The following is a 23,631-nucleotide window of genomic DNA, read 5'->3' on the forward strand; positions in this document are numbered from 1 at the left end:
TTCCTGGAAATCAGTGTCTTCTGTAAATAAATCAAATGTGTGGTTTTTTGCCAGGTATAGCCTCGACAAGCCTTTCTTTTGACAAGCCTTTCTTTTGTTCTTTAAGATTTGTCTGAGACACCATCATTTCAATTGGTTGGTCATCAGCTTCTTAGTAGAATTTATCCTGTGGGCCTACCTTACCAAAAGAATTCTTCAGAATAGCTGTTCCTGCCCTTTGTTACGTTAATTATTGGAGATATTGACAGAGCAACTGGCTGCAGATATTCATTTGCATGCCCAAGGGAGTCATATTTGCTGTAGAGCAGGAATGGCTGGCTGTTTTTTTTAGTTCTGTATTGCTTTGTTACCACATGATGGGGGTCACATGGCAAAGGTGCTCAAAATCCTATCACATAAAGGAACTGAAATTAATTAACTTAATAGAAAATGAATTGAAAATGAATTCCCAATTACCCCTCACCATTAATTTAATACTGCCTGCCTTCTCAGTTGCCTTTTAAAGAACACACACCCAATTAATGATGCTCATCAAGGGTGCTGCTTTTTAAATCTCACAGCCAGCTCCTGGAGGCATACAGGATGGGAAAGGATTGAGGGCAGTAGGAGAGAGCATCACCTTAGTTCCCCATGAGGCTGGTCCTTTAAAAACTTCTGAGCACACTGCTGCTCTTCTGGAGTGCTAAAGGTAAAGGTAAAGGTACCCCTGCCCGTCAGGGCCAGTCGTGACTGACTCTAGGTTTGCGCGCTCATCTCGCTCAAGAGGCCGGGAGCCGGCGCTGTCCGAAGACACTTCCGGGTCACGTGGCCAGCGTGACAAAGCTGCATCTGGCGAGCCAGCACCAGCGCCACACACAGAAACGCCGTTTACCTTCCCGCTAGAAAGCAGTCCCTATTTATCTACTTGCACTTTGGGGTGCTTTCGAACTGCTAGGTGGGCAGGAGCTGGGACCGAATGACGGGAGCTCACCCCGCCGCGGGGATTCGAACCGCCGACCTTTCGATCAGCAAGTCCTCGGCTCTGTAGTTTAACCCACAGCGCCACCCACGTCCCATGTTCTGGAGTGCTAGGGACTGGGAAAAGGAGTGTGCACATGAAGTCATCCAGCTACCACTTCTGCCTGAGAGATCGAGTCTTATCCTTCATCAGTTCCATGAGTAGCAATGGCACTGAACAAACCATTGCCATTGAGAGCAGATCATGCCAGAAATGAAAAGAAGCACTTTGATCTGACCTGATCTGTTTGTTTTAAGAGTTCTGGCAAAGCACTGGAACATACCAGAACGCTCCTTCCTGTTTCTGGAGTGCTGTGAACTCAGCACCACCAAAGCCAATATTGTTTGGCAGAGCTAAATTTGTTTAGCAGGGTGGTGGGTCTTTAAAAAGGCTTATCAGGACATATCAGGCATATGGCCTGGTGGTACACTGTCACTGATACATACAATTCTTCATGAAATGATGGTACAAATGTACTATATACAGTTGTACCTCGGAAGTTGAACAGAATCCATTCTGGAAGTCCGTTCGACTTCCAAAATGTTCGACTTCCAAAGAGTGGCTTCTGATTGGCTGTAGGAAGCCCCATCGGACATTCGGCTTCTAACAGAACGTTCGAAAACGGACCACTCACTTCCAGTTTTTGATCGTTCGGGAGCCGGAACATTCAACTCCCAAGGCATTTGGGAGCCAAGGTACGATTGTATACTGTGTTAGCCTGGTTTCACATAACTAAAAACAATCTGGATGACAGTATGACTTGCCTTCAGTTGGACTGGGCTAATGGAATATCTGTAATAATACTTTCTATCCATTCCCGTAGTTAGCCCTGATGCCTTTTTTTACAGGAGTTTTCTTCCCTCAGGCTATTGAAAGGCAAGTCAACCTAACAACTGAGCTTTCTGTGGCTTTGTTACCTATCTTCCCTTCAGCACCAATACAATCAGCAAGTGATGCTAAACAAAAGGTTACTTTGTTTCTCTCCCTTAGTTGAAGCACAATCCAAGGTTCGTTTTCTTAGAGAGAACTGGTATGATTTGGATTGCAGCTTTACTTAAATTAAAATTGAACCCTGGTTTAGATTGATAATAGTGCTTCTGTCACTCTTAACCAGAGTATTAAATGTTTTAGTTTGAGGGGGTATCCTCAAATCCATGTCAGTTTCAGAACATTGTTGTTCCTCAGATGCTCACTGACATAACGAGCACATGTCTGGCGAGTGCTGGCAGATGGTGCAAATTGTGAGTAGTGAAGCTGAGAAATGTTCTTTTCCTTTCTAATCCAGAATTAAATTGGGGGAGGGGGGAGTCTTGCCTCCCTACGGACCCAGATGGGTGACATAAGCCCTTTGTTTTTCTTAGATGTGAATGGCTTATGTTGCCATCAGTGTAAGAAAGGGAAGTACAGTCATACCTCTGGTTACGTCCTTCATGTTACGTTCTTTCATGTTACATCCCGCGGCGACCCGGAAGTACCGGAAAGGGTTACTTCCAGGTTTCGCCGCATGCGCAGATGCGCAAAATGACATCATATGCATGCACAGAAGCGGCGAATCGTGACCTGTGCATGCGCAGACGCGCCACTGCGGGTTGCGCTCTTTTCATGTTGCGAACGGGCAACCAGAGGTGCCGCTGTATAGGGGGCTTCTACATAAACTTTCTTCCTAATAGCAGCTCAACAATTCTCTCTCTCTCTCTCTCTCTCTCTCTCTCTCTCTCTCACACACACACACACACACACACACACACTCAAAAAAAAAAAGCCACTGGAGGCTTCATGCTGCAGAACTCTTGCTCTTTTTTTACTGTTGGTTTGCTCTGCAGGTTAATGCCTGTGTAGGCTGTTCCCGCCGCCTCTTGTATCATTTTTGTAACTGAACTATCAAATTCAGCAGATTCCTGACATGACAATGTAGATTTTTCTTAAGGGTGTGTCTGCTTTGGATTTCTTAGTTTTATTAGCTGATGTAAAGAGTGGGGATATAAAAGAGATGACTAATTTTTAAAAAGTTTTCAAAAATAATATCATCTTATTTAAATGTAGATTTACTTCCGTGATGCTTCTGCCACCTGCCTCTGCCTGGTTTTCAGATTCCTCTTCCCATTGCAGAGATCTGTGCCGCAACACAAACATTTGCTGAGGATTTTTAGTGACCACAGTCGAGAGGAAGATGCAGTCTCATTTCCCAGAACAGTTAAAATTCACACGACTCTAGATCGAGTCCATAATGCCAAATAATATGTAATGTATACAATGCAGTCCAGAGTCTCATAAGTTCTCTGCTCAAGCCTCTACATTCATTCATTCATTGAGGATGGAAGTTGCTCCTTCCATTGGTGAAGGTGTTTATGTTCTCTTGATTTGGCTGTTTGCATATAGGTGCTCCAAATGTTTACTGGAAATACAGTATAAGTTTTGTGGAGTACAATAGTTTTGAGAAAGAAAGCAAGTTGAGATGCTGGTGCAATTCTGTTAGCTCTTTCTAGCAAAGTACATGTTATTTTAATAATAATATGGTTTTGACCCTTCTGCTAACATTGGAGGTTCCCATAACATTCTCTTGTTTATTGTTAAACATTAGTTAGGCAGCACCTAAAGGAAGTGGAAAAATACTCAATTTTTTCCCCCCAAATTGTCCATAAAGTAGTAAAATGACTAAGCACTTGTTTAAGATGTTCATAATAGTCCAATATGTGCCTTTTAGTACAGTATAGATTTTCAAAGTAGAGTGATTCCAGTAGCTCAGTACTGGTATCAAAAGCAAAAGATACTGCATAGTTTATAATAGCACCTTTTCTTTTATATGACATACATGTTTCTGCCACACTAATGTATCAATAATACCATTTCACATTAAAAGTACCTTATTTATGGTTACATTCAAATTGTAACAGATTTTAAAAGAAACTTAAGTATTTTTCTTAACATAACTTGCTTTTGCTCCTTTGTAACACAAATTTGAATTTGACATTTTTAATTGCCACTAAAATTATTGCTATTAAAAGTTGAGAACTAAGGATCATTCTTCAGTAAGTACTATGTTTTGGTTGGGCAACATATAGCCCACATCTAACCATTACATCTTTCATGTAGCATTATTTTCAGGTGGTGGGTATGCAGTCCCCACCACCACCAAAACAAACCTGTCCTGGTATATTTTCATGTTTGCATTTCTTAACAGGAACCTACTCTGTGCATAGGGACGCGGGTGGCACTGTGGTCTAAACCACAAAGCATAGGGCTTGCCAATAAGAAGGTCGGCAGTTCGAATCCCCGTGACAGGGTGAGCTCCCCTTGCTCAGTCCCTGCTCCTGCCCACCTAGCAGTTTGAAAGCACATCAAAGTGCAAGTAGATAAATAGGTACTGCTTCAGTGGGAAGGTAAACGGTGTTTCCGTGTGCTTCTCTGGTTTGCCAGAAACGGCTTAGTCATGCTGGCCACATGACCCAGAAGCTGTACACCTGTTCCCTCGGCCAGTAATGCGAGATGAGCGCCACAACCCCAGAGTCGTCCACGACTTTACCTTTACGTTTACCCTGTGCATAGTCACCACTTCCTCTTGTTTGTTTCACCTCTGACGTGGGGGAGGCCAGACAATGTGGAAGAGGTTCATATCAGTGTCAAGGGGGCCACTGTCCTCTGGCAAGTGTGGTGGATCCTTGACCTCTTCCCCAACCTTGGAATTGGAGGGGAAAAGCAAGGATCCTCTTGCAGTTGCACTGCACTTTAGAGGCATTCAAAACAAATGTGGAGACCATCACCCTTCTCCAATCTACCCAGTCTTCAGGGTTAGTGGAGGGGGGGGAAAGCTTAAGTAGTGGGAGTTGGGCTTCTGGGGCACAGCCCTCCCAAGGAGAACATCAAGCAAGCAAATTCCAAAAAAAAAAAACCCTCCCCAAATTTCAAAACCACATATGCTGCCCTTTTATTTTATTTGAACTCGGAGAAGCTCTGCAAACATTTTATGTGATTGAGGTCTCCAGAACTCAAGACAACTTTAATCCAAAAATATAGCTATGGATACTGCCCATATGTGTCTAGGAAGAAATAAAATAAGTCAAGGAAACAAATCTCTGTTTTGATATGTTAATGTTTTAAAAGTTATTTTGTTGGTTTGGTAATCTAAAGCAGCTTTCTTGGATCAGTTTGTTGATGCAAAGTTGTGTAAAGAATTGGCACTACTACAGATCAGTAACTCCTGAACCGCTAGAGTTCATGTTCTTTTGAGGTTATTTTGCTTTATCCCTTTTTATGTGATTGTCAGACTTATCATTGTCATGTTGTTGTTTTCACTAATTTCATGTGTTATAACTTTTACTTTCCCCCCAGTTTAAGCTATGGAGGAGGGCATTCATCCGAAACAGATTTTCACAGGCAAACATATACAACTTCCCACCAGCTTCCTGCATATGCCACTACTTCCCTACCCGCCGGTAATAATTCTCTGTGAATCTTCAGTTTAAATGAATATGTTTCTCAGTTTTGTATAAAATCAGTTATAAATTTCTAGCACACTTCTAGCAGATGACTTAGATGCTCACAAGGGATAGATAAAGGAGAATGTTTTGAGGAATGTGCATTATCATTTGCACTATCCTGGTAGTGCTATTATGTACTTCATCAAATAAAAATTACTGGTCACTTAGTTTTTTAAAAACATTTCATAAATTAATGTTTTAAGTAATTTCTGTTTCCCTGTCACCACCTTACCTGCATGACTAGCTTTCACATTTCTGAAGAGTGTGAACCTTTTTTGGAAGGAAAGTGAAATGTACAGCTATTTTAAAGGCACAGCTACAGATAATCTGCTCACTATTCTTATGCTAATTACATTTAGATGTCAAGGGCTGTTCATGTGGACTGTTCAATCTTAAAAAAATGCGAGTTAAAAGATGAGCATATAATTTATGTTGAAACTGATGGTGCTACAATTCACATACATTTGAAGTTTATTTAGATAATCTCCACTTCCATTATCCCAGTATCTCAATACATTCTTCTGTCTTTCGTCCCCCATTAATTCCTTGTTTGACTGAGAGATCGTAATTTACCGAAGATTAGCCAGCAAGTCTTATGGTTGAGTTACATGTCCATTGAATGTATGGCTGCACACTTAAATGTGCAGCATATTGTGTAATGTGTAGTTTTTTGTGCTCAGACTCATATGTGATTTGTTTGTTCCAGGCCTTTCTGGGATTTTTGATAACACTATGCACAGCAGCAATAACAACACTAAAGATACATCAGTTATGAATTTTCTCTCTGCAATTGAATCCCGCAATGCTCAGGCTGTTTCTTCAGGAACTACTCTCTTGCCACAGTTCAGAGCTCCAACATGGCAGCCAGGTGACATTTTCCTAATTTTCAGAACTTAAGTCTGTTGTTTCTCTATAGATAAGTAAATATATTAAATATTAGTATCATAGAGAAATTAAGAGAGAATGTTTGTTTTTAATTTTTTTCCATTTTGCTTTGCATTTCTAGGGAAATATTTTCATTTTAAGTGTTCTAAGTCTTTGATAAACATCTATTTTGACAACCATATTTGCTTCAAAGGTACTGCATTTGTGCCTAACTGCTATTTGTAACTAGGTATTGCTCTTTAATCAGTATATAATCCAGTTATAAACACTTAACGTTGGATCTCTTCCTGCAAAACTGGTCTAACTTCCTTGCAGGACAAAACTGGTAATTGAACTTCTATGAAAATATTAGTCTTGGGTCAGTTTAACATGTGGGCTCTCAGGGCTGATGGTGTGTCCATATGCAGTCAGAAGTCCTTGGTGTCTTTGACCTATAAGTTTGCATTGCAAAAACCTACCAAAAAATCAGTGGCTTGCTAACATAGTTGCACACTTGTTAGCAGGGACCATCATGGTTGCAGCCTCTCTCCCCTGTGAACAATAATGTATAAATACAATATTGTATTTATTGAAGAACTTGCATGGTAATAAGAAGCACATCAGAAACTCCGAAAGACCTAGTGCCATTTAACTATATGTTGATAAAACACATAAAAACCCTAAAAATAGACAAGAATATGTTGTATATGTGTCACAGGTCACATCTAAGGCATTTAGCTAAAACAAAAGTCCTGGCATATTGTTCTCTTGAAAGAGGTCCTGAATTCAAGATTAGTGCTATTAAATCAGTTGTGACATCTCTGAAATGGAACATTCTTTGAAATTGGGCCAATTTTTTATAGCAGTGGGAGAGTTTCGCAAATTGATCCTAAATAGAATACAAGTAGTTCGTATTGACTTCAGTGTAGTTTTAAATTGACTATATTGGTGGCTATTTTAATAAAGTTATTTGTATTTCTCCAACATAAAATAAATAATAGTAACACAATAAGAAGTAATAAAAGCAGTAGATTAGAATATTTTTAAAACACAACAAATTAGCAAAGTAAAATTTAAAAGAAGAATCCCAATGTATTTCAAGGGGGCAGGGAGCATTTCACAGTCTCGGTGCCTCTATTGGAAAGGCTCTGTCTCAAAAACCTTCCTGTTAATTTAGCATAATGTCACATAAGGGTGGGACCATGAGAGCCTCAGATACAGATCTCAAGTGACAAACAGGCTCAGCTGGGAGCAGTGGACCCTAAATTAACATGGCTCCAATATTTTTAGAGCTTTAAAGATTAAACAAGCAATTTAAATTGAGTCTTGAAACAGTCAGCAAATATGGTTGATGCATAATTAGAATAATACACTCCAACCTCTGTGTCCTATATAACATTCTGGATTCCTTATTTTAGACCATTTGTAGTTTCTGAACTATCATTAAAGGCAGCCTCACGTAGAAAGCTTTACAACAGTCTGGCCTGGAGGTGCTAGCATGTGGATAACTAAGACAGTACTGATTTCTCCAGAAAAGACTTTTAATTGGCTCAACAGTAAGGTAAAGGTAAAGGGACCCCTGACCATTAGCGCCAGTCGTGACCGACTCTGGGGTTGCGACGCTCATCTCGTTTTATTGGCCGAGGGAGCCGGCGTTTGTCCGCAGACAGCTTCCGGGTCATGTGGCCAGCCTGACTAAGCCGCTTCTGGCGAACCAGAGCAGCGCACGGAAACGCATTTACCTTCCCGCCGGAGTGGTACCTATTTATCTACTTGCACTTTGATGTGCTTTCGAACTGCTAGGTGGGCAGGAGCAGGGACCGAGCAACGGGAGCTCACCCCGTCACGGGGATTCGAACTGCCGACCTTCTGATTGGCAAGTCCTAGGCTCTGTGGTTTAACCCGCAGCACCACCCGCGTCCCAACAGTGGCTCAACAGTGGATCTGCTTAAAAAAAAAAAAGTGCTTATTGCCATTGCACCACTTGAATATCCAGGGAAAGTATCAGATCAATAAACACACACCCCCCAGTGCTCCTGATCCAGAGTACAGTCTTACCAAAAACAGGCTCTATAACCTCTTTCAGATTGCCAGATTTATTGCACAGTAATATGTTAATCTTAACATGGATTATGTTTAGTTTGCAGCCACTTGTTTCTGAATTGTCACCATATATACAAGCTTAGAAGTAGGATAGCAGAGACTACCCAAAACAAATTCCAGGAAGACAAATGATTTCACCATCCTCTTTTATATTAATAGAATATAAGTTTTTCTGGTTCCAAATGCAGTGGTTAAATAATTCTTATTAGGTCCAAGATGGAATAAAATGGTTACGTATGTTTTTATTTCACTATTGAGTAGTCACTCCCCTTTTTTATCAGTGTCTTTTTTCCCTTTTTTTAAAACAGGCATGCATTCGTCAACCGAGCTTTTTGTTACTGGAGCCTTGCCAGCCTCTGGGACGTTTCCACCAACTTCAGCCTATCAGCATCCTAACACTTTCAGCAGTAGAAACTTTGCTGCTACTCCTTCTCTAACACTTCAAGATGCAACTTTCAGTCCGACATCAAATGGTCTTCTTAGTGCTCATGACCCTTTATTGCAGATCAAGACATCCCAGAGCACAGTTCCCACAGCGCTGGCCTTTGAGCGCCTGGGCGGTTCTGTGTTAAGTACCAGCATACCACCACAATCTTCAACATATCGCTCTGCTCAAGAGTCTGCACCCCATCTCTTGCAGCCACAGTTCAGTTTGTTGCCTTCATCACTTGGAGGAGCTCAGCAGGCTCCACAAGTATATAGTTCACCTCTGTTTACTGGTTCCACTGCCTCAATTGAAAGAGCCCTGCAGCGAGAATGTAGTGTTATTAAGCACCATCAGCGGCCTTCGAGCACACAGTCTGTTCAGGCACAACTGACTGGTTCACAGCATTCCTTACACAACTATTTATCAAGTGCAAGTGGAAATGATTTTCAGGATACATCCCGTCAGTCTTCCCTATCTTGTAGCCCAGTCGATGATTCTACTCAGGTGAGCAATGGGAGACCCCAGCAAAAGACCTCTCAAGTTTCAGTAGAACTTGCTCAGTCATACACATCAGCGATTCCATCACCTGGTTTTCCATCTGTTTCCACTGCAAAAGCAAAACACTGCTCTACGAAGCAGCCACCAAGATCAACAAAGACTCCTAAGCCACAAAGCATTTCCCCTACTGTGCAGACACAAAGCTTTTCCAAAACTGCACAGAGCCAGAATTCTGTAATAGCAGGTCAAGCACAAATCTATTCTACAGCACAGCTTCCAAGCCTCTTGTCAGTAAGCCAATCACAAAACTATGTTTCAACGCAATCGCAGAATGTGCCACCGGTCAGTCATGCACAGGTATTCTCAGCCATCAAGGTTGAGAAGCTGCCACCACTGTACAAAACACTCACTTTTCCTGGGCAATCACAGGCAATTACTTCAGATAGCCAGACACTAAGCTATTCTTCTGATCAACAGGTATTAAGTTCAATTTCAAATGGCAATTACTCTGGGCAAACGGATCTTTCTTCAGTCAGCCAATCTCAAAATTACTCTTCTAGTCATTCTCAGGGTTTGTCAACCATTAGCAGATCCCAAGGTAACTATTCATCTCAATCACAGGTTTTGTCAGTGGTTAGTCCTTCAGAAACATATACAACAGGGCAACCTTTAACATTAACGTCGCCATCTCTTCCATATTCTTCTCCACATGTTCAGAACTTGTCAGCCTCGAGCCCTCCCCAGAACTATATTTCTTTACATTCTCAGGCCCAAGAGCCATCTTCTCCACAGTCTCAAAAGTTTTTACCAGTTGTCCAGTCAACTTCTTTTGCAATGCCAGCTCATTCACAGGCGTTGCAGAACAACAGGTCTTCCTCAGATACTAAGTTATACATCAAAAGGGAATCTGACCCTAACTTATATCAAACGTGTAAGCAAGATGAACAGTTCCCAATGCAAGATATGCAGGCATTGCAACAACAAACATCTTTGGATTCCTCTACTCAGAGGCTAACCGATGATGAAGTTAATGCTCAGGATACAAATTACAAAGTTTCCAAAGCAGATAATAGGTATTCTCAAAGTGTAATCAGGAGTAACTCCCGTCTTGAAGATCAAGTTGTTGGGCTTACTTTTCAGGGATCAAAAAAAGACGAAAGAATGGTTAGTTCTGTGGCACAGCTCACCCAGCAAATTGGCCATATCACTAACGTAGGAAGCCATGATATTAAAAAGGCAGCTAATTTATTGCCAACAACCCAAGTAAATGTGGATTCTAAAGAACTCAGCCAGCAGCATTCTCTTCTGCATAAAGTACATGAAGCGAAAGCATCAGAGCAACAGGGCCAAGTCATGAGCACACCGCCACAGCTTCACAGTCAAGCCATAAGACATGGCCAGCAGCTGTGTTTGCCTGGTGCACAGGCACTTCTAGAATCTGCCTGTGATTTGCAAATGCTTCAGCAGTCAATACTACAATCTGGCTTGGGCCACACGAAAGGTTCTTCACAGGTCCAGCAGCGCCTTCAGGGTTCTCAGCAGGTGACTCACCCATTCCTTCACATAGATGGTCATATGATCCAGAGTAATGGAGGACATTCTCAGCAGCAGCTTCATTCTCAGAACTCTGAAGTTATGAAAATGAACATTTCTGAACCATCAAAGCCACTACAGCAACACTTGACATTGAAAGAGAATTTTGTGCGGCCAGATCATGAATCTAAGAATCAGTTTGTTTCCCTTAGTTCTGTATGTTTTCCAGAGTCTATGCTTCTCAACGATGAGAGGAATATACTGTCTAATGTGGAAGATATCTTGGCAGCAACAGCTGCAGCTTGTGTAGGAACAACGTCTGAATTTGCCAAATCTACGGCTAATGAAGAAAATATCCAGTCAGTTGAAAATGGGGAGAATTCTAAGTCTCAGTTCCAGGGAATGGATGTCAGACATGTGACTTCTAGCTTCAACAACTCATCAACTGTTGTTGGAAAGCCACTGAACATAAACAGTGTTTCTTTAAATGGAGGCCAGGTTACACTAAACCTAACAGCAGTGCCTACAATGCAGCCAAAAAATAGGAGCCTTGAGCAACAACACCTTGAGACTCCTGATCACAGCATTCCTACTAGAGTTGCTACCTCAGAGCTTGAACAGAGGCATGAACAGGTTCCTGGCTTAGTTAAGCAGCAGTCTGGCATTGGTAATGAATGTGAAGATGAAAACGGTATTCATATGGATAGTACAATAAATGTAAAAGATATAGATCTTGTTTTAAGTGGTAGGGCTCGAAATGAGAGTGCCGCACCCCATGGTGTTTTTAACATGGAAAGTGACAACACTGTGACAGGAAGCAAAACTAAAGTTCCACTGCAGCCAATATCTATGCAACAACCAGGTGATGAAAATGGCAGCAGAGCTGAAGGCAAGAGCCAAGATTTATCACAAGAGGAACTTCAGAAGCAAAAGGACAGGGGGCAAAATCAGCTTAAAAATGCCAACGAAGATGGCATGCACCAGAAGCAATTGAAGCGAAGTGGACAGTGCAAACGCCAGAATTCAAGAGGAACTGATGCTGCCTTGCCATATTCCCCTGCTTCTGAAAGCTGCCATGAAACTTACCAACATCAAGAGAAAATGAGGCAGAAAATAAAAGAGGTGGAAGAAAAACAGCCAGAAGTCAGAACAGGATTCATTGCATCTTTTTTAGATTTCTTAAAAGGGGGACCCAGGCAGCAGTTTTCAGCTCCGGCTGTGCGTGTTCCTAGTCGTGTGCGGAGACCTGTTACCCCTGTTGTTAGAGCACCTTGTCCACATCCACTTTCAAAACCTCACATGGCAGCAGCAGCACCTTCTGCCTCACTTGAGAGCAGCACTGAATGTTCAAACAGAAAGGGTGATGAAGAACTGAAGAAAAATTTGGAAGCATTGCCATCGTTTTCTTCTGATGAAGATTCTGTAGGGGCTAACCAGGATCTTCAAAAGTGCATCACTTCTGCATTGTCAACTTTGGACGATGCTTCTGATAAAAAGAAAAAATCAGGTAAAGATTATTCTGTTCACAATTGGATATGTGGATCTGGTTTTAAAATAACTTAAGTAAAAGATTCAAATGATTTGCTCTTGCTTATCCCAAATGCTGTAGACAGATATCTATATTTCACTGTTATTTAGGCAAAGCAGGATCCTGACAGGTGAAAATATACTTGGATATTTAGCTTTCTCAAAAATGGTTGTAAGTGTTGTCACATTCCACTATCTGTATTGGGAAACAGTGGTTTTGGTTCAGTGCTGTGCAAACAGTTCCACTCATGCAACAGTGCTTCCTCCCACCACACAACCCCAAACTCTGTTCTAGAGGATCCTCTACCCCTCTGGATAAGATTTCTCCAGCAAAGGGGCTGGAGAAGCCAGAAGAGGAAGGTATGTTTTTATGCACAGAAGTCTGCAGTGTAAGCTGCGTTGGATACAACCTATAGGCCTGATTTAATTTGGTTTGATATAAATTCATTCTGAAAGCTTAAAAATGTTGTAATATATTTATGTGACTTTACACAATCATTCTCTTCTTAAGGGTCATTTTAATGCCTAAGCTTCTTTTTATAAAAAAAGTTTATTTTCCCTATTCACGGTGTGTAAACAGTAACACAATGAGCCATATCCTATGCAGCACAAGATAAATAATTCAATATCTGTCCTTGTTATTAAGTAACTGTCCTTTTTATTTTAGGATGAATATTTTGTGTCCAAGTCTTACCTTTGAAAGTGTCTCCACAAAGCTAAGCTCTTGATCGTGTGTTAAGAGACAGATTCAACTTTGAAAAATCCCAGTCCACCTTAGATTTACCACAACACATTTATCATACATATTAAAAGATGGGTGTGGTCTTGTCTGTTTGCATTCCCTTTTAGCACCTTGAGGATCCAATTTCTTCCATATGTAGTTCAAAGCAGCAAACCTTTCAAATTTGAGGGTGTCTTGATTTCTTTTGGGGCATGGTGTTGAAGCTTCAGTCTTTTTCTGTTATGCTGCACTAATTTTTAATGAAAATATGTTAGACATACAGTAGCCTAGGGTTTCAGATAGGGGATCCTCCTAATGTCATCAGTGGAACTAGCATTTTGTTCTACTCAGTAACAATTTTTAAGTGGCTTACGATAAGCTGAAAAGAGTTGTTAATTGAAATATGAAAAAATGCTTGGTTTTTTACTTCAGAAATGATCAAGACTTTATCTAATGCCACCACCAATACTGTCGTAAGGAAGGAATCTTCTGAAACAACTAGTTCTGTGGCAGATTCTCAGGTGAAAATGTGTTTAGTGCAACATGAGATGGGCAGAGTTCTTACAGAACACTTAGCAAAAACACAGGCAACTGCTGCAATAGAAGGATATATTGAGGACGACGACGGAGAAAGTGGAGGCGAGGGCGTGTACAGAGAACGTGATGAATTTGTAGTGAAGATTGAAGATATAGAATTACTAAAGGTAATCAATAATTTTGCTTTGAGCAATTTAAGAGAACACACTGATCAAAGAGTATTTCCTGCCATGTGTAAGATACCTTTTCTTGGTATCTTGTAGTTTTGGCATTTTTGGTACTTTACTGTAAATATGTACAAATCTTTTCTGCTAACAAGGGACTAGCGTTTATAAATGCATATGTTACATGGAGACACAAATTGAGATCCTACTAAAACATTGTTTAGGAAATTTAACTGGTTTTGCTTGATACCTAAGTTGATAGACCATGGTTTGAAATTGGCCATTAAACCAGAAGTGGAAACTATAGTTTCAGTGGGTTTGTGGCGATTAGTTTGCATGATGTCTGAGCTGACAGGCTATAGTTGTGCCCATCACTCTCTTAAAAACAAGGAAGAAAACAGCAGCCCACACTCAAAACAACTTGTTAACTCAATATCATCTCTGGGGCAGATATGACAATTCTCATTGTCGTTTACTTGTATAGTGGTACCTCCGGTTGCGAAAGGGATACATTTCAGAGGTCCAGCCATATCCTGAAGTTTTCGCAATCAGAGAGACCGCTTCTGCGCATGCGCGAGTGGCCAAACACTTCTGGGTTTGCTGCTTTCGCAACCTGAAGTTTACGCTACCCAAGGGTAATGTAACCTGACGTTCTGCTGTATTCAGATCTGCAGTAAATACTGCTTGGTTGGGTTTTGATAGTTCTATATAATTTTAGAGCATTTTCAAATGGCATTATTAAAACATTAAATTGGGGGGGAGGTGTGTGTGTTTTTATTTGTTTTTATTTTATTTTATTGAATTTATATATCGCCCTATACCCGTAGGTCTCAGGGTAGTTCACTGGAAATATCACAAATATGAGATATTTCCATTTGCTGTTTAGTTGTCACGACTTCAAAATAATGGAAGAGGGGCTTGTGGTAGTGTGGTGCAGTGGATGTAGTGCTGGGTTTTCCCATGAGAAGTATTATGTTCATGTATACCAGGGGTGGCAAACCTGCTGTGGCCTATTAGATGCTGTTGGTCTCCCATTCCCATTGGCCCCGCCAGCATAGTCAATAGGGATGATGGGAGTTGTAGTCTAGCAATATTTTGAGGGCCAAAGGTCTTAATTTATATGCTTGGGAAGGCCCACACCCTTCAGTTTGACCTTCAAGTGGCAATTGCAATCATTACAGTATGTGTTGAGAGCTGCTATGGAAAACATAAAATACTGTGTAAAATATACAAACTCATGAAGGTAGGGTGAAGTTGGAACTAATCACTTCAGCTGCATAAAACTAATTGAAATAGTTGATTTTATTTGCTTTTCCCCCTTGCAGGTTGCTTTAAAAACAGGAACGGAGCCTCCAGCCATCTGGAAGGTTCAAAAAGCTTTGTTGCAGAAGTTTGTTCCTGAAGTGCGAGATGGACAGAGAGAGTTCACAGCTACTAACAGTGTACGTACAAGGATTCCACATTAATCTTGGTACTCAGCAACAAAGAACCCTGTGGCATTGTAGTCACTATGATAATAGAAGTTCTTTCATAGACCACGGGTGGCAGAAAGGAGTGTTCCTGCTGCCACCTCCTCCTTCTCCCCTTCCCAGGCATTCATTGCTTGCTCCACAGCCATAACCTGCTGTGATGTGCAAATCAGGTAATGTGTGGTTACTAACTGTAATAATCAGAAACCACTTGAAAGGCCACTGGGTCTTTTATTCCCCCACTGAAGGATCATTTCTAATTCTCCCAACTGTAAATGAGCACCCAATGCCTTAAGCTTCAGAAACATAGGCCAGGCACATTACATATTATGTGCCTTTGAGCTAAACTGGTGTGTTGAATTCTATCAAAACCTTCAGGCTAAAGGATGTGCTTATAAAAGAGTAACCTATTAGACATTCTTCTTACTTAGTGATGAATACATGATCTAAATTTTATATGCTGATTCTTTTAACTTGGAGTGTGTGATAAGCTTAACTCTATTTGGTTGCATCAAGACTTTTCACAAGTGAAAACTCTACCCATAGCATTGGAGGGGATCCCGAGGAACATCTAGTCCAACTCCCTGCAATGCAGGAATCTTAACTAGATCATGCATGACAGATGGCCATCCAGTCTCTGCTTAAAAACCTCCAAAGGAGAAGAGTTCATCACCTCTTACGGGAATCTGTTCCACTGTCCAACAGCTCTTACCATCAAACATTTTCCTGATGTTTAGTCAGAATCTCCTAAATCCATTAGTTTGGGTCCTAGCCTCTGGAGCAGGCGGAAACAAGCTTTTCCCCTCTTTGGATATTTGAAGATGGCTGTGATATCTTCTCTCACTCTCTTCTTTCCCAGCTAAACCAGCTAAACATACCTATTTTCCTCAACCATTCCTCATATTGTATTTTGTTATATTCTGAACCACCCTGATATCTAAAGATGAAAGGTGGTATACAAATTTATTATAAATAAATAAAATAGGCATGGCTTCCAGACCCTTGATCATCTTGGTTGCCCTCCTGCATATGTTCTCGCTGGTCAATAGCCTGCTTAAATTGTGGTACCCAAAACTGGGACACAGTACTCCAGGTGAGGTCTGACCAAGACAGAATAGTGCCCTTGATCAGGACACTATATTTCTGTTGATACTGCCTAAAGTAGTGTTAGCTCTTTTTTTTTTTTTTTTTTTTTTTGGCTGTGCATTATTACACTGCCTCTCTTGGGCTTAGTTCCCACCTACTTCAGCTCCCCCATGTTACATCCCAGCCCTTTCCTGGGGGACCCTCAGGAGGGATAGATGCCTTGTGCTCACACTTATATCTAGATGCAACCCATTATTTAAACTTAAATATAAATTATCCTGTACAAAATTGAGTTCAAGAATCTGCATGTACTACGTCTGCGTTTTTTCTCGTTGCAGTATCTTGGATATTTTGGAGATGCAAAATCAAAGTACAAAAGAGTGTACGTGAAGTTTATAGAAAATACAAACAAGAAAGAGTATGTCAGAGTGTGTTCCAAGAGACCCAGAAATAAGCCTGTGCCCTCTGCAAGGTATTTTATTTTGATAAAATAAAGTGTCAAATAGAAAAGCTTTAACATTTGTAGATTTTAATAGAAATATTTTGTATTTTTTTTACAGCAGACATCCATAATATTTATTTGTAGTTGCAACAAATAGAATAGACTGAAAACGTGGACTGGTTTGCGTAATTACACACTTTGGGCGTGCATAGTTCTCTTCCATGTATAAGAGGAGGAGGGAAAGTATCTTCGCTCACTTTTGACTAAACCATTGTTTCCCATTATGTACAAACTTTGGGAACTGAGGTTTAGGTAAAAGAGAATATGGAACTTTCACTCTCCTTGTGTACAATGGAGAACAGAACGGGAGCATCTTGGCTCTGAGTCCTGGAAGACCTGCTCCCTGCTTTACTAGCCTTTTTCCACCTGGTTTGGGAAGGCAGGGCCCTGACAGACTCTAGCTACGAAAGCTGAGGCTGCTGAACAGACTCTGGGGTTGGAGTATTGCTTTGGGGTTTTTTTGTTGCTGTTATTGCTACTAATTTTTGGATCTTATGGTTTATTATGGTTGGCTCCTTTTTGATGTGCTTTGTTTATTGTTTATGACTACTTATGTTTATAATTATGTGAATCTTTTCATGTTGTAAGCTGCCTTACAACTGAATTGAATTACAAATTGAATTATGATGAGCACATGGCCCTAAGACTCTCTGCAGCCCATTGGCAGTGCTCTAAACCGTAGTTGTGTGATGTTGTTCAAAGATACGTTTTCCCCCAGTCAATAGCGTCATTCTTTGGGTTTCCTCTTAGTTCCTTCTGTGGAGTTTGGTTGCTGTTAAATGAGAAGCGACATTCCTTCTTTCTCCCATTCACAAAATTCTACTAGTTAGTCTTTCAGCAGCTAATGGTTGGGTGGGAGCAACCTGGCGTATGCATGAGTGAATTTGAACACATCAGATTACCAGCTAACAACACATTCAGAACCGGTGTGCTGTATCTAATCATGACCACTCACTTGCACAGTGGAAACCTGCTTTGCAACATGACTTCTTCCTCATCCAGTTCCTCTCACTGTGCTCTCAAAATCAGCTGCTCCGCCCTTCTGGAGCAGATTTGTTTTTTGGGTGGGTGCAGAGTCCAGGGGGAGGACGAGAAGGAGAAGCCCTGTTGCATGAGCGGAAGAGGTCTGCTCACACTGCAGTGGATCTTTCCCAGTAGTTAGATCATTTAAACAATTGTGCTTGTCTGCAGGTGAAAATGGAGTAAAAGTCCATAAAGGCATTAATGCAGAGAGAATAATAGAGGTTAAATTAATGAATAACCTAAATGAGGTTAATTCAGTTTATAAAGGTGAAACTCCGTACTCGCAAGAGTTCCTTTCATTTCCTCTCGCTTTCCATTTGTAGGCCTGTCCATTGTAAGCCAAGCACTAGCATCAACAAATCTCCTGAGCCTCCAGCATCAAAAACTACCCCTGCAACAACAAAAGTATCTGTAGTGAAACCCAAAGCTAAGCAGCCAAAGATAAAGGCAGAACCACCACCAAAGAAACGGAAAACATGGAAAGAAGAATTGCCCCCTGCCCCTCAAATCCAGAGTGACGAGGAAGGTAAGTGCCACAATGTCAAAACTAGGTGTTCTGATTATGTAATATCTTCCAAAAAAATTAATAAGCTTTGCAAATTTCTCAGCAAAACTTGGTGGAGAGGTGCTAACTTGATAGGAAAACCTCATTCTTAATAAGTGCCCTGAAGAAGGTTGCTTTTAACTGAAACACATTGGACTTTATTTTGCAAAAACTATATTTTGTAAAGATTTATTACTGGCACCACTTTGAGGCTCAGCCTCTTTCATGGCTTCTCTTGCTTTTGGTGCTGCTCTTCCTACCCCCTTTTAGTAGAATCATGGCGTCACAAAATGTCATTTGCCGTTTTGTTGCATGGTAATTGTGAACATTTCAAAGCCACCATTTGTGAAAAGGGCAACTTTTTTTATATTGCTTCATAACGTAGGATGAGTAGTCTTATGGAGACATTGCCAGCACACATTTACTTTGCATAGGGAGGAGGGAAAGGGCTGCACCTCTTGGACCCAGCTCAACATTACCAAATGTTCGCTTGTTGAGCTCAGTGTCTATGAAGGGATGCTTACATGCATACATGTATAAGCACCCCGAATGATCGGGAAGCCCAATCACATGGAACGCCAACACATTTGCAACTCTTTGCAGACATCATGCTCAAGAACACATAGGCATCTAAGAGATGAGGCAGGCCGTGTTGGCTTTAGGGTCGGTCACACTCTGTGGATTGGTTTGACCTTTGGCAATTTCTGTCAGTCAGAAAGGTTTCTCCCAAGTCTCCACTCCACTGTCCTTATTAGGAATGACTTCTTTAACATTTAATTTTAAGTGGCACTTGCAGTGTCTTTGGGCATTGGTTAATTCTTCTGTAGCAGCCATGTTATTGTCAGATGTTTCATTTAGGTTTTCAAAGCAAAGGATGCTAATTTTCCAAAATGAAGAAAAAGTTTAGGCTTGAATTTGAATGCAGTATAATCGTAAAAACTCCTCCTAAGCACTTATAACTAATCCAGTAAGAATCCATATTTTGTTGTTCTTGTTTAAATTATTTGAAGCTTTTTTTCAACTGTTAAGGATCTTAACAGCTCAGTCCTTACTAAAATACAGTGGTACCTCGGGTTACATACGCTTCATGTTACATACGCTTCAGGTTACACACTCTGCTAACCCAGAAATACTGCTTCAGGTTAAATACTTTGCTTCAGGATAAGAACAGAAATCGGGAACTGTTTCAGGTTAAGAACGGACCTCCGGAACGAATTAAGTACTTAACCTGAGGTACCACTGTAATGCATACTAACCATCTGTATTTCTTTGAATGGTCACTAGAGGTCACCAGAATCGTAATAAATTTCTAGGCCTGTAAACAAAATGCAATTGGAACAATACATTTGTATTTCTGATACTGTATTTCAGACACTGCACCACCAGCTCCTATTATTGCTCGATTTTTGAACACCAGAGCTATGAAAGAAACATTTAGGAGCTACATGGAACTGCTTGTTAGTATTGCCTTGGATCCAGATACTATGCTGGCGTTGGAGAGGAGCAATGGTACAGTGTGTTCAACCTTTCACTTTGTGTAGCTTATTTCTGTTTCCCATATGATATCTTTGTTCAAGGAACGGATAAGACATCAGCTTGAGATCACAAGCATTTAGAGTTCAGGGGTCCGAAACGGTAGTCTGTAGATCACTGGTAGGGGCAGCCTTCTAGAGGGGCCACATGCCAGTGGCAAAGATGGGTGGGCAGATTTGACTCTTTGTATTGTAGGCTAATTCCAGTCATGCAAAAGTCAGGTTTCTTTACACACATCCCTCAATCCTCCCCTCTAGGCAAGCAAGAGATCTTACTTGTTTAGATACTGCTTCAAACAGATTATCTAAGCTGTATACAGTAAACTCCAATATATAAAATACAAAATAGGTTGAAATATAAATTACAAATAAAGATTAACTTGTTTGAGTCATCTGGGTATATTTTACTGAGCTTGTTTGTGACTCTTTTTCTTACCTCTTTCTGCTCCTGGCTAGTGCTTGCTTTGCTTTGAAGTATCATACATTGTGTTCTACTTTTTCAGATGAGCTGCTTTTGCCTCATATGAGAAAAATCGATGGCATGCTAAATGACAATAGAAAAAGGCTGCTGTCCAAATTGAGCTTGGAGCGTTCACTCAAGGTATTGATAGTTAAAATGGTTTTATTAATTATTTACTGCTCTTACATGGCTTGAGATCTTTTGGGAAGTGATGTCTAATCATACAAAGCAAATAAAACAGCAGTGCAAATTCCTATTGGATTTCTTGTATATATTTTTATCCCTTCAGATAAAAATTGCCCAGCTATAATCCTGCATTTTCAGATGAAAGGGAGACTTCCTGTAAACATCAGTTAGCATAATATGAAACTATATCTTACCTTAATTGGGTAAATCACCTGAACAGGATTAAATGAATGTATTTTTAAGAACTTGAATAACAGTAATTGCTCCTGCATTCTTTTAAAGACTTATTTTACCAAAGAATTCTAATAAAATTTGTTGTTTATTAATTTGACGTAGTGGAATCCTGCACAGTGTAAATTTCTGCCTTTTTGCTCTCTTCTAAGGCTGCTTTGGAAAGCTTCCCTGAACTGACCGTAATCAATCGAGATTCTAAAACAAAAACTGGAGTGAGTGTGATTCCTAGAATCAAAATGAATGGCAAAGCTTATAACAAGAAAACACTGAGGATTTCTAAAGCAGCCTCAAAATTAGCACAGGTATGTGTTTTTTTTAAGTGTTTGGGGGTGGTTTGCTGCTATATTTTTAATGGAACACTAATATCCTTACTAGAATCATCTTCTTTATATGCATTATCTAAAATGTGGTACTAAACTTTATGCTTTCCAGTTGTGGATTTTCAAAAAGAAGTACAAAAATTATTTAACAGTAGTTAAAAAAATTATTTGACTTGTTTCATTTCCTTTGATCATTATCCTTTGAAGCCCAGTAAGAAATTGTATTCTTAAAAAGGTAAATATGTTGAAGTAGAAAATAGAAAAGGGGCTCTCTGAAGGAAAGATTTCACAACAGGAGGTATTCATTTTCCTTACGAATGAGCCGTCACACAAAAGTACTGACCTACCCCCCCCTTTTTATTTGGTCCTACATGCACCTACCCTGAGAGTTGGTAAGCCCCAGTGAACTCAAATGGGACTTCTAAGCTGATGTGCAGTCAGATTTACTGTAAGCATCTCTCTCTGATGGTTCCAGGTCTACCATTATGGCTGATAATATTGACAAATTTCTTTATGGCTTCCTTTGCACTTAGCTTGTTGCCTTTTTGAACCCCTACATAGTAGCTTTCACATTTGACTTCTACCTGTATCAAAACATGTTAATACTGTAGGTAAGCAACTGCAGTGGTTCTCCGAATCTCTGTTCCAAATCTGTGCCTTTGCAAGCCCTAGACATTGAACTATCTGGCAAATATTTTCCCCACTGAACTGCTTTCGTTGAATTCCATCATAAGGTACCCAGGTGGTAATGATGGAAGACATTTCCTGAAAGGATTTTTTTATCAATATAGGAAACGGAAATAAGTAGTCTGCAATTTGAAGTGGGAGAGAAAGGAATATTAGGGAGATGGGGGAGTTGCAGCAGCAAACTGAAGGCAGCTGCACGGTGATGTTTGGACAGAGGGAATTCAGCGCAAGGGGGTGAAATGCCTAAGAGAAAATAGAATCTGAGAGTGAACAAGAAACAAGCATTCACCTATTCATCCATTGTGATATCTGAGAAGCACATCAGAGGGAGGAGGACCCAGGCATCATCATCAGACAGGGTAAAACTTAAAGGGCATGAAATTGACATCCCAAGCCCTGTTAAGCTTTACTGGGCAGAATCGCAGGGTAGTGTTAGCTGGCACTAAACTGGGGCTCCCATTATAAACTGGGAAGGGTGAACTCCATTCACAGGAACTGGGTTATTTTTGCCAGTCCCCCTGTGTCCCGTGAAAAGCTGCTATGGAGGGTGGAAGAGCCACTGGAACAATGTGGGAGGATGCACAGGGACTGCAATGGGAAGGTGAAATACAGTGAGCAGTGCCTCCCTCAGCCCCCTTTCCAAGAGTCACTGCTGGATCTCAGTTCCATTTGCAAACTGAAGGATTAATCTAGACCCAGGCCTTTTGTGGATGAATGTATTCACAAGTGCATATTATCTCTGAGTGGTCAGAATAATTATTGGTACCAGTAAACTCATCAGTTCATAGTTAACTTCATGGCTAATAAAAACTATTTTTCTCTGCAGGAGTTTGCTGTAGATCCAGAAAAGATATCATTGTGCTCTTTATATCACTCACTCCATCATTACAAATACCACATGTTTCTGAGGTGTAAAGTTGAGGTCAGTTTTTATCAAGTTGATGATAGCAATTTTTTAGTTTTTTCTATCTGATTCTGTTACATTTATCTATAAATCTAGGAGTAGTTCATAAATTCTGAAATAAAATAAATAAAAATCATGCTGTGGAAGTTATACTAGTTATAATACTAAGATTTGTTGGTTATAGTAATATGGGGTTTTCAAGAGCTTTTGTGAGCAGGAAACATTAAGGTTATTCTGAAAGCTTCTTAAGTCATTGAACAATTTCTGTGGGTTGAAATGAATGCAGGTAGCTCAGACAAAAGGAAAAACTTGCCAATTTTATTTATGGTATTTAGTTACTTTTATACAGGGTTGCAGTAGAAAAACACACAAAAATCCATACCATAGTAACAAACAAAATCAGTACTCCCTGCTGCCACACACACACACACAGAGTTTAAAAGGCCATAGATTGTATAATTAGCCAAAGGCCTGAAAGAAGAGGAATGTTTTTGCCTGGTGCCTAAAGATATATAATGAAGTGCCAGGCAAGCCTCCCTGGGGGAGCCACCACAGAAATTCCCTATTCTTGTGTTCCTGCCTCTGGGCCTCCTGTGGATGGGGCACGTGAAGAAGGGCCTCCGATGATGATTGCAGGGTCCCAGTTGCTTCATAGAGAGAGAAGCGGTCCTTGAGGTAGTATAGTTTTAACTGTTTAAGGCTTTATAGGTCAAAACCAGCAGGTTGAATTGGGCCCAGAAAATCATTGGCAGCCAATGCAGTCGGGCTAGATTGGTATTATATGGTCAAACCATCTTGCCCTGGTAAGCAACCTGGCCAAAGCCAATGGAAGGCA

At 40.6% G+C, this 23,631-nt stretch overlaps 1 protein-coding gene across 1 annotated transcript in view; it reads left to right on the forward strand.

Moving 5' to 3' along the window:
• The window catches only part of QSER1 (glutamine and serine rich 1), a 39,718-nt gene that overhangs the window by 11,322 nt on the left and 4,765 nt on the right, over positions 1-23,631 (forward strand). Inside the window, exons 2-12 of the mRNA XM_080982390.1 lie at positions 5,327-5,430; positions 6,182-6,343; positions 8,751-12,407; positions 13,581-13,852; positions 15,175-15,291; positions 16,743-16,876; positions 18,253-18,455; positions 19,845-19,982; positions 20,509-20,606; positions 21,035-21,187; positions 22,719-22,814. Coding sequence (XP_080838516.1) covers positions 5,327-5,430; positions 6,182-6,343; positions 8,751-12,407; positions 13,581-13,852; positions 15,175-15,291; positions 16,743-16,876; positions 18,253-18,455; positions 19,845-19,982; positions 20,509-20,606; positions 21,035-21,187; positions 22,719-22,814 — 5,134 coding nt within the window. The remainder of the gene's footprint in view (positions 1-5,326; positions 5,431-6,181; positions 6,344-8,750; positions 12,408-13,580; positions 13,853-15,174; positions 15,292-16,742; positions 16,877-18,252; positions 18,456-19,844; positions 19,983-20,508; positions 20,607-21,034; positions 21,188-22,718; positions 22,815-23,631) is intronic.

This window comes from Podarcis pityusensis (genome assembly GCF_964106645.2).
Source record: "Podarcis pityusensis genome assembly, chromosome: 1".
Classification (NCBI taxonomy): domain Eukaryota; kingdom Metazoa; phylum Chordata; class Lepidosauria; order Squamata; family Lacertidae; genus Podarcis; species Podarcis pityusensis.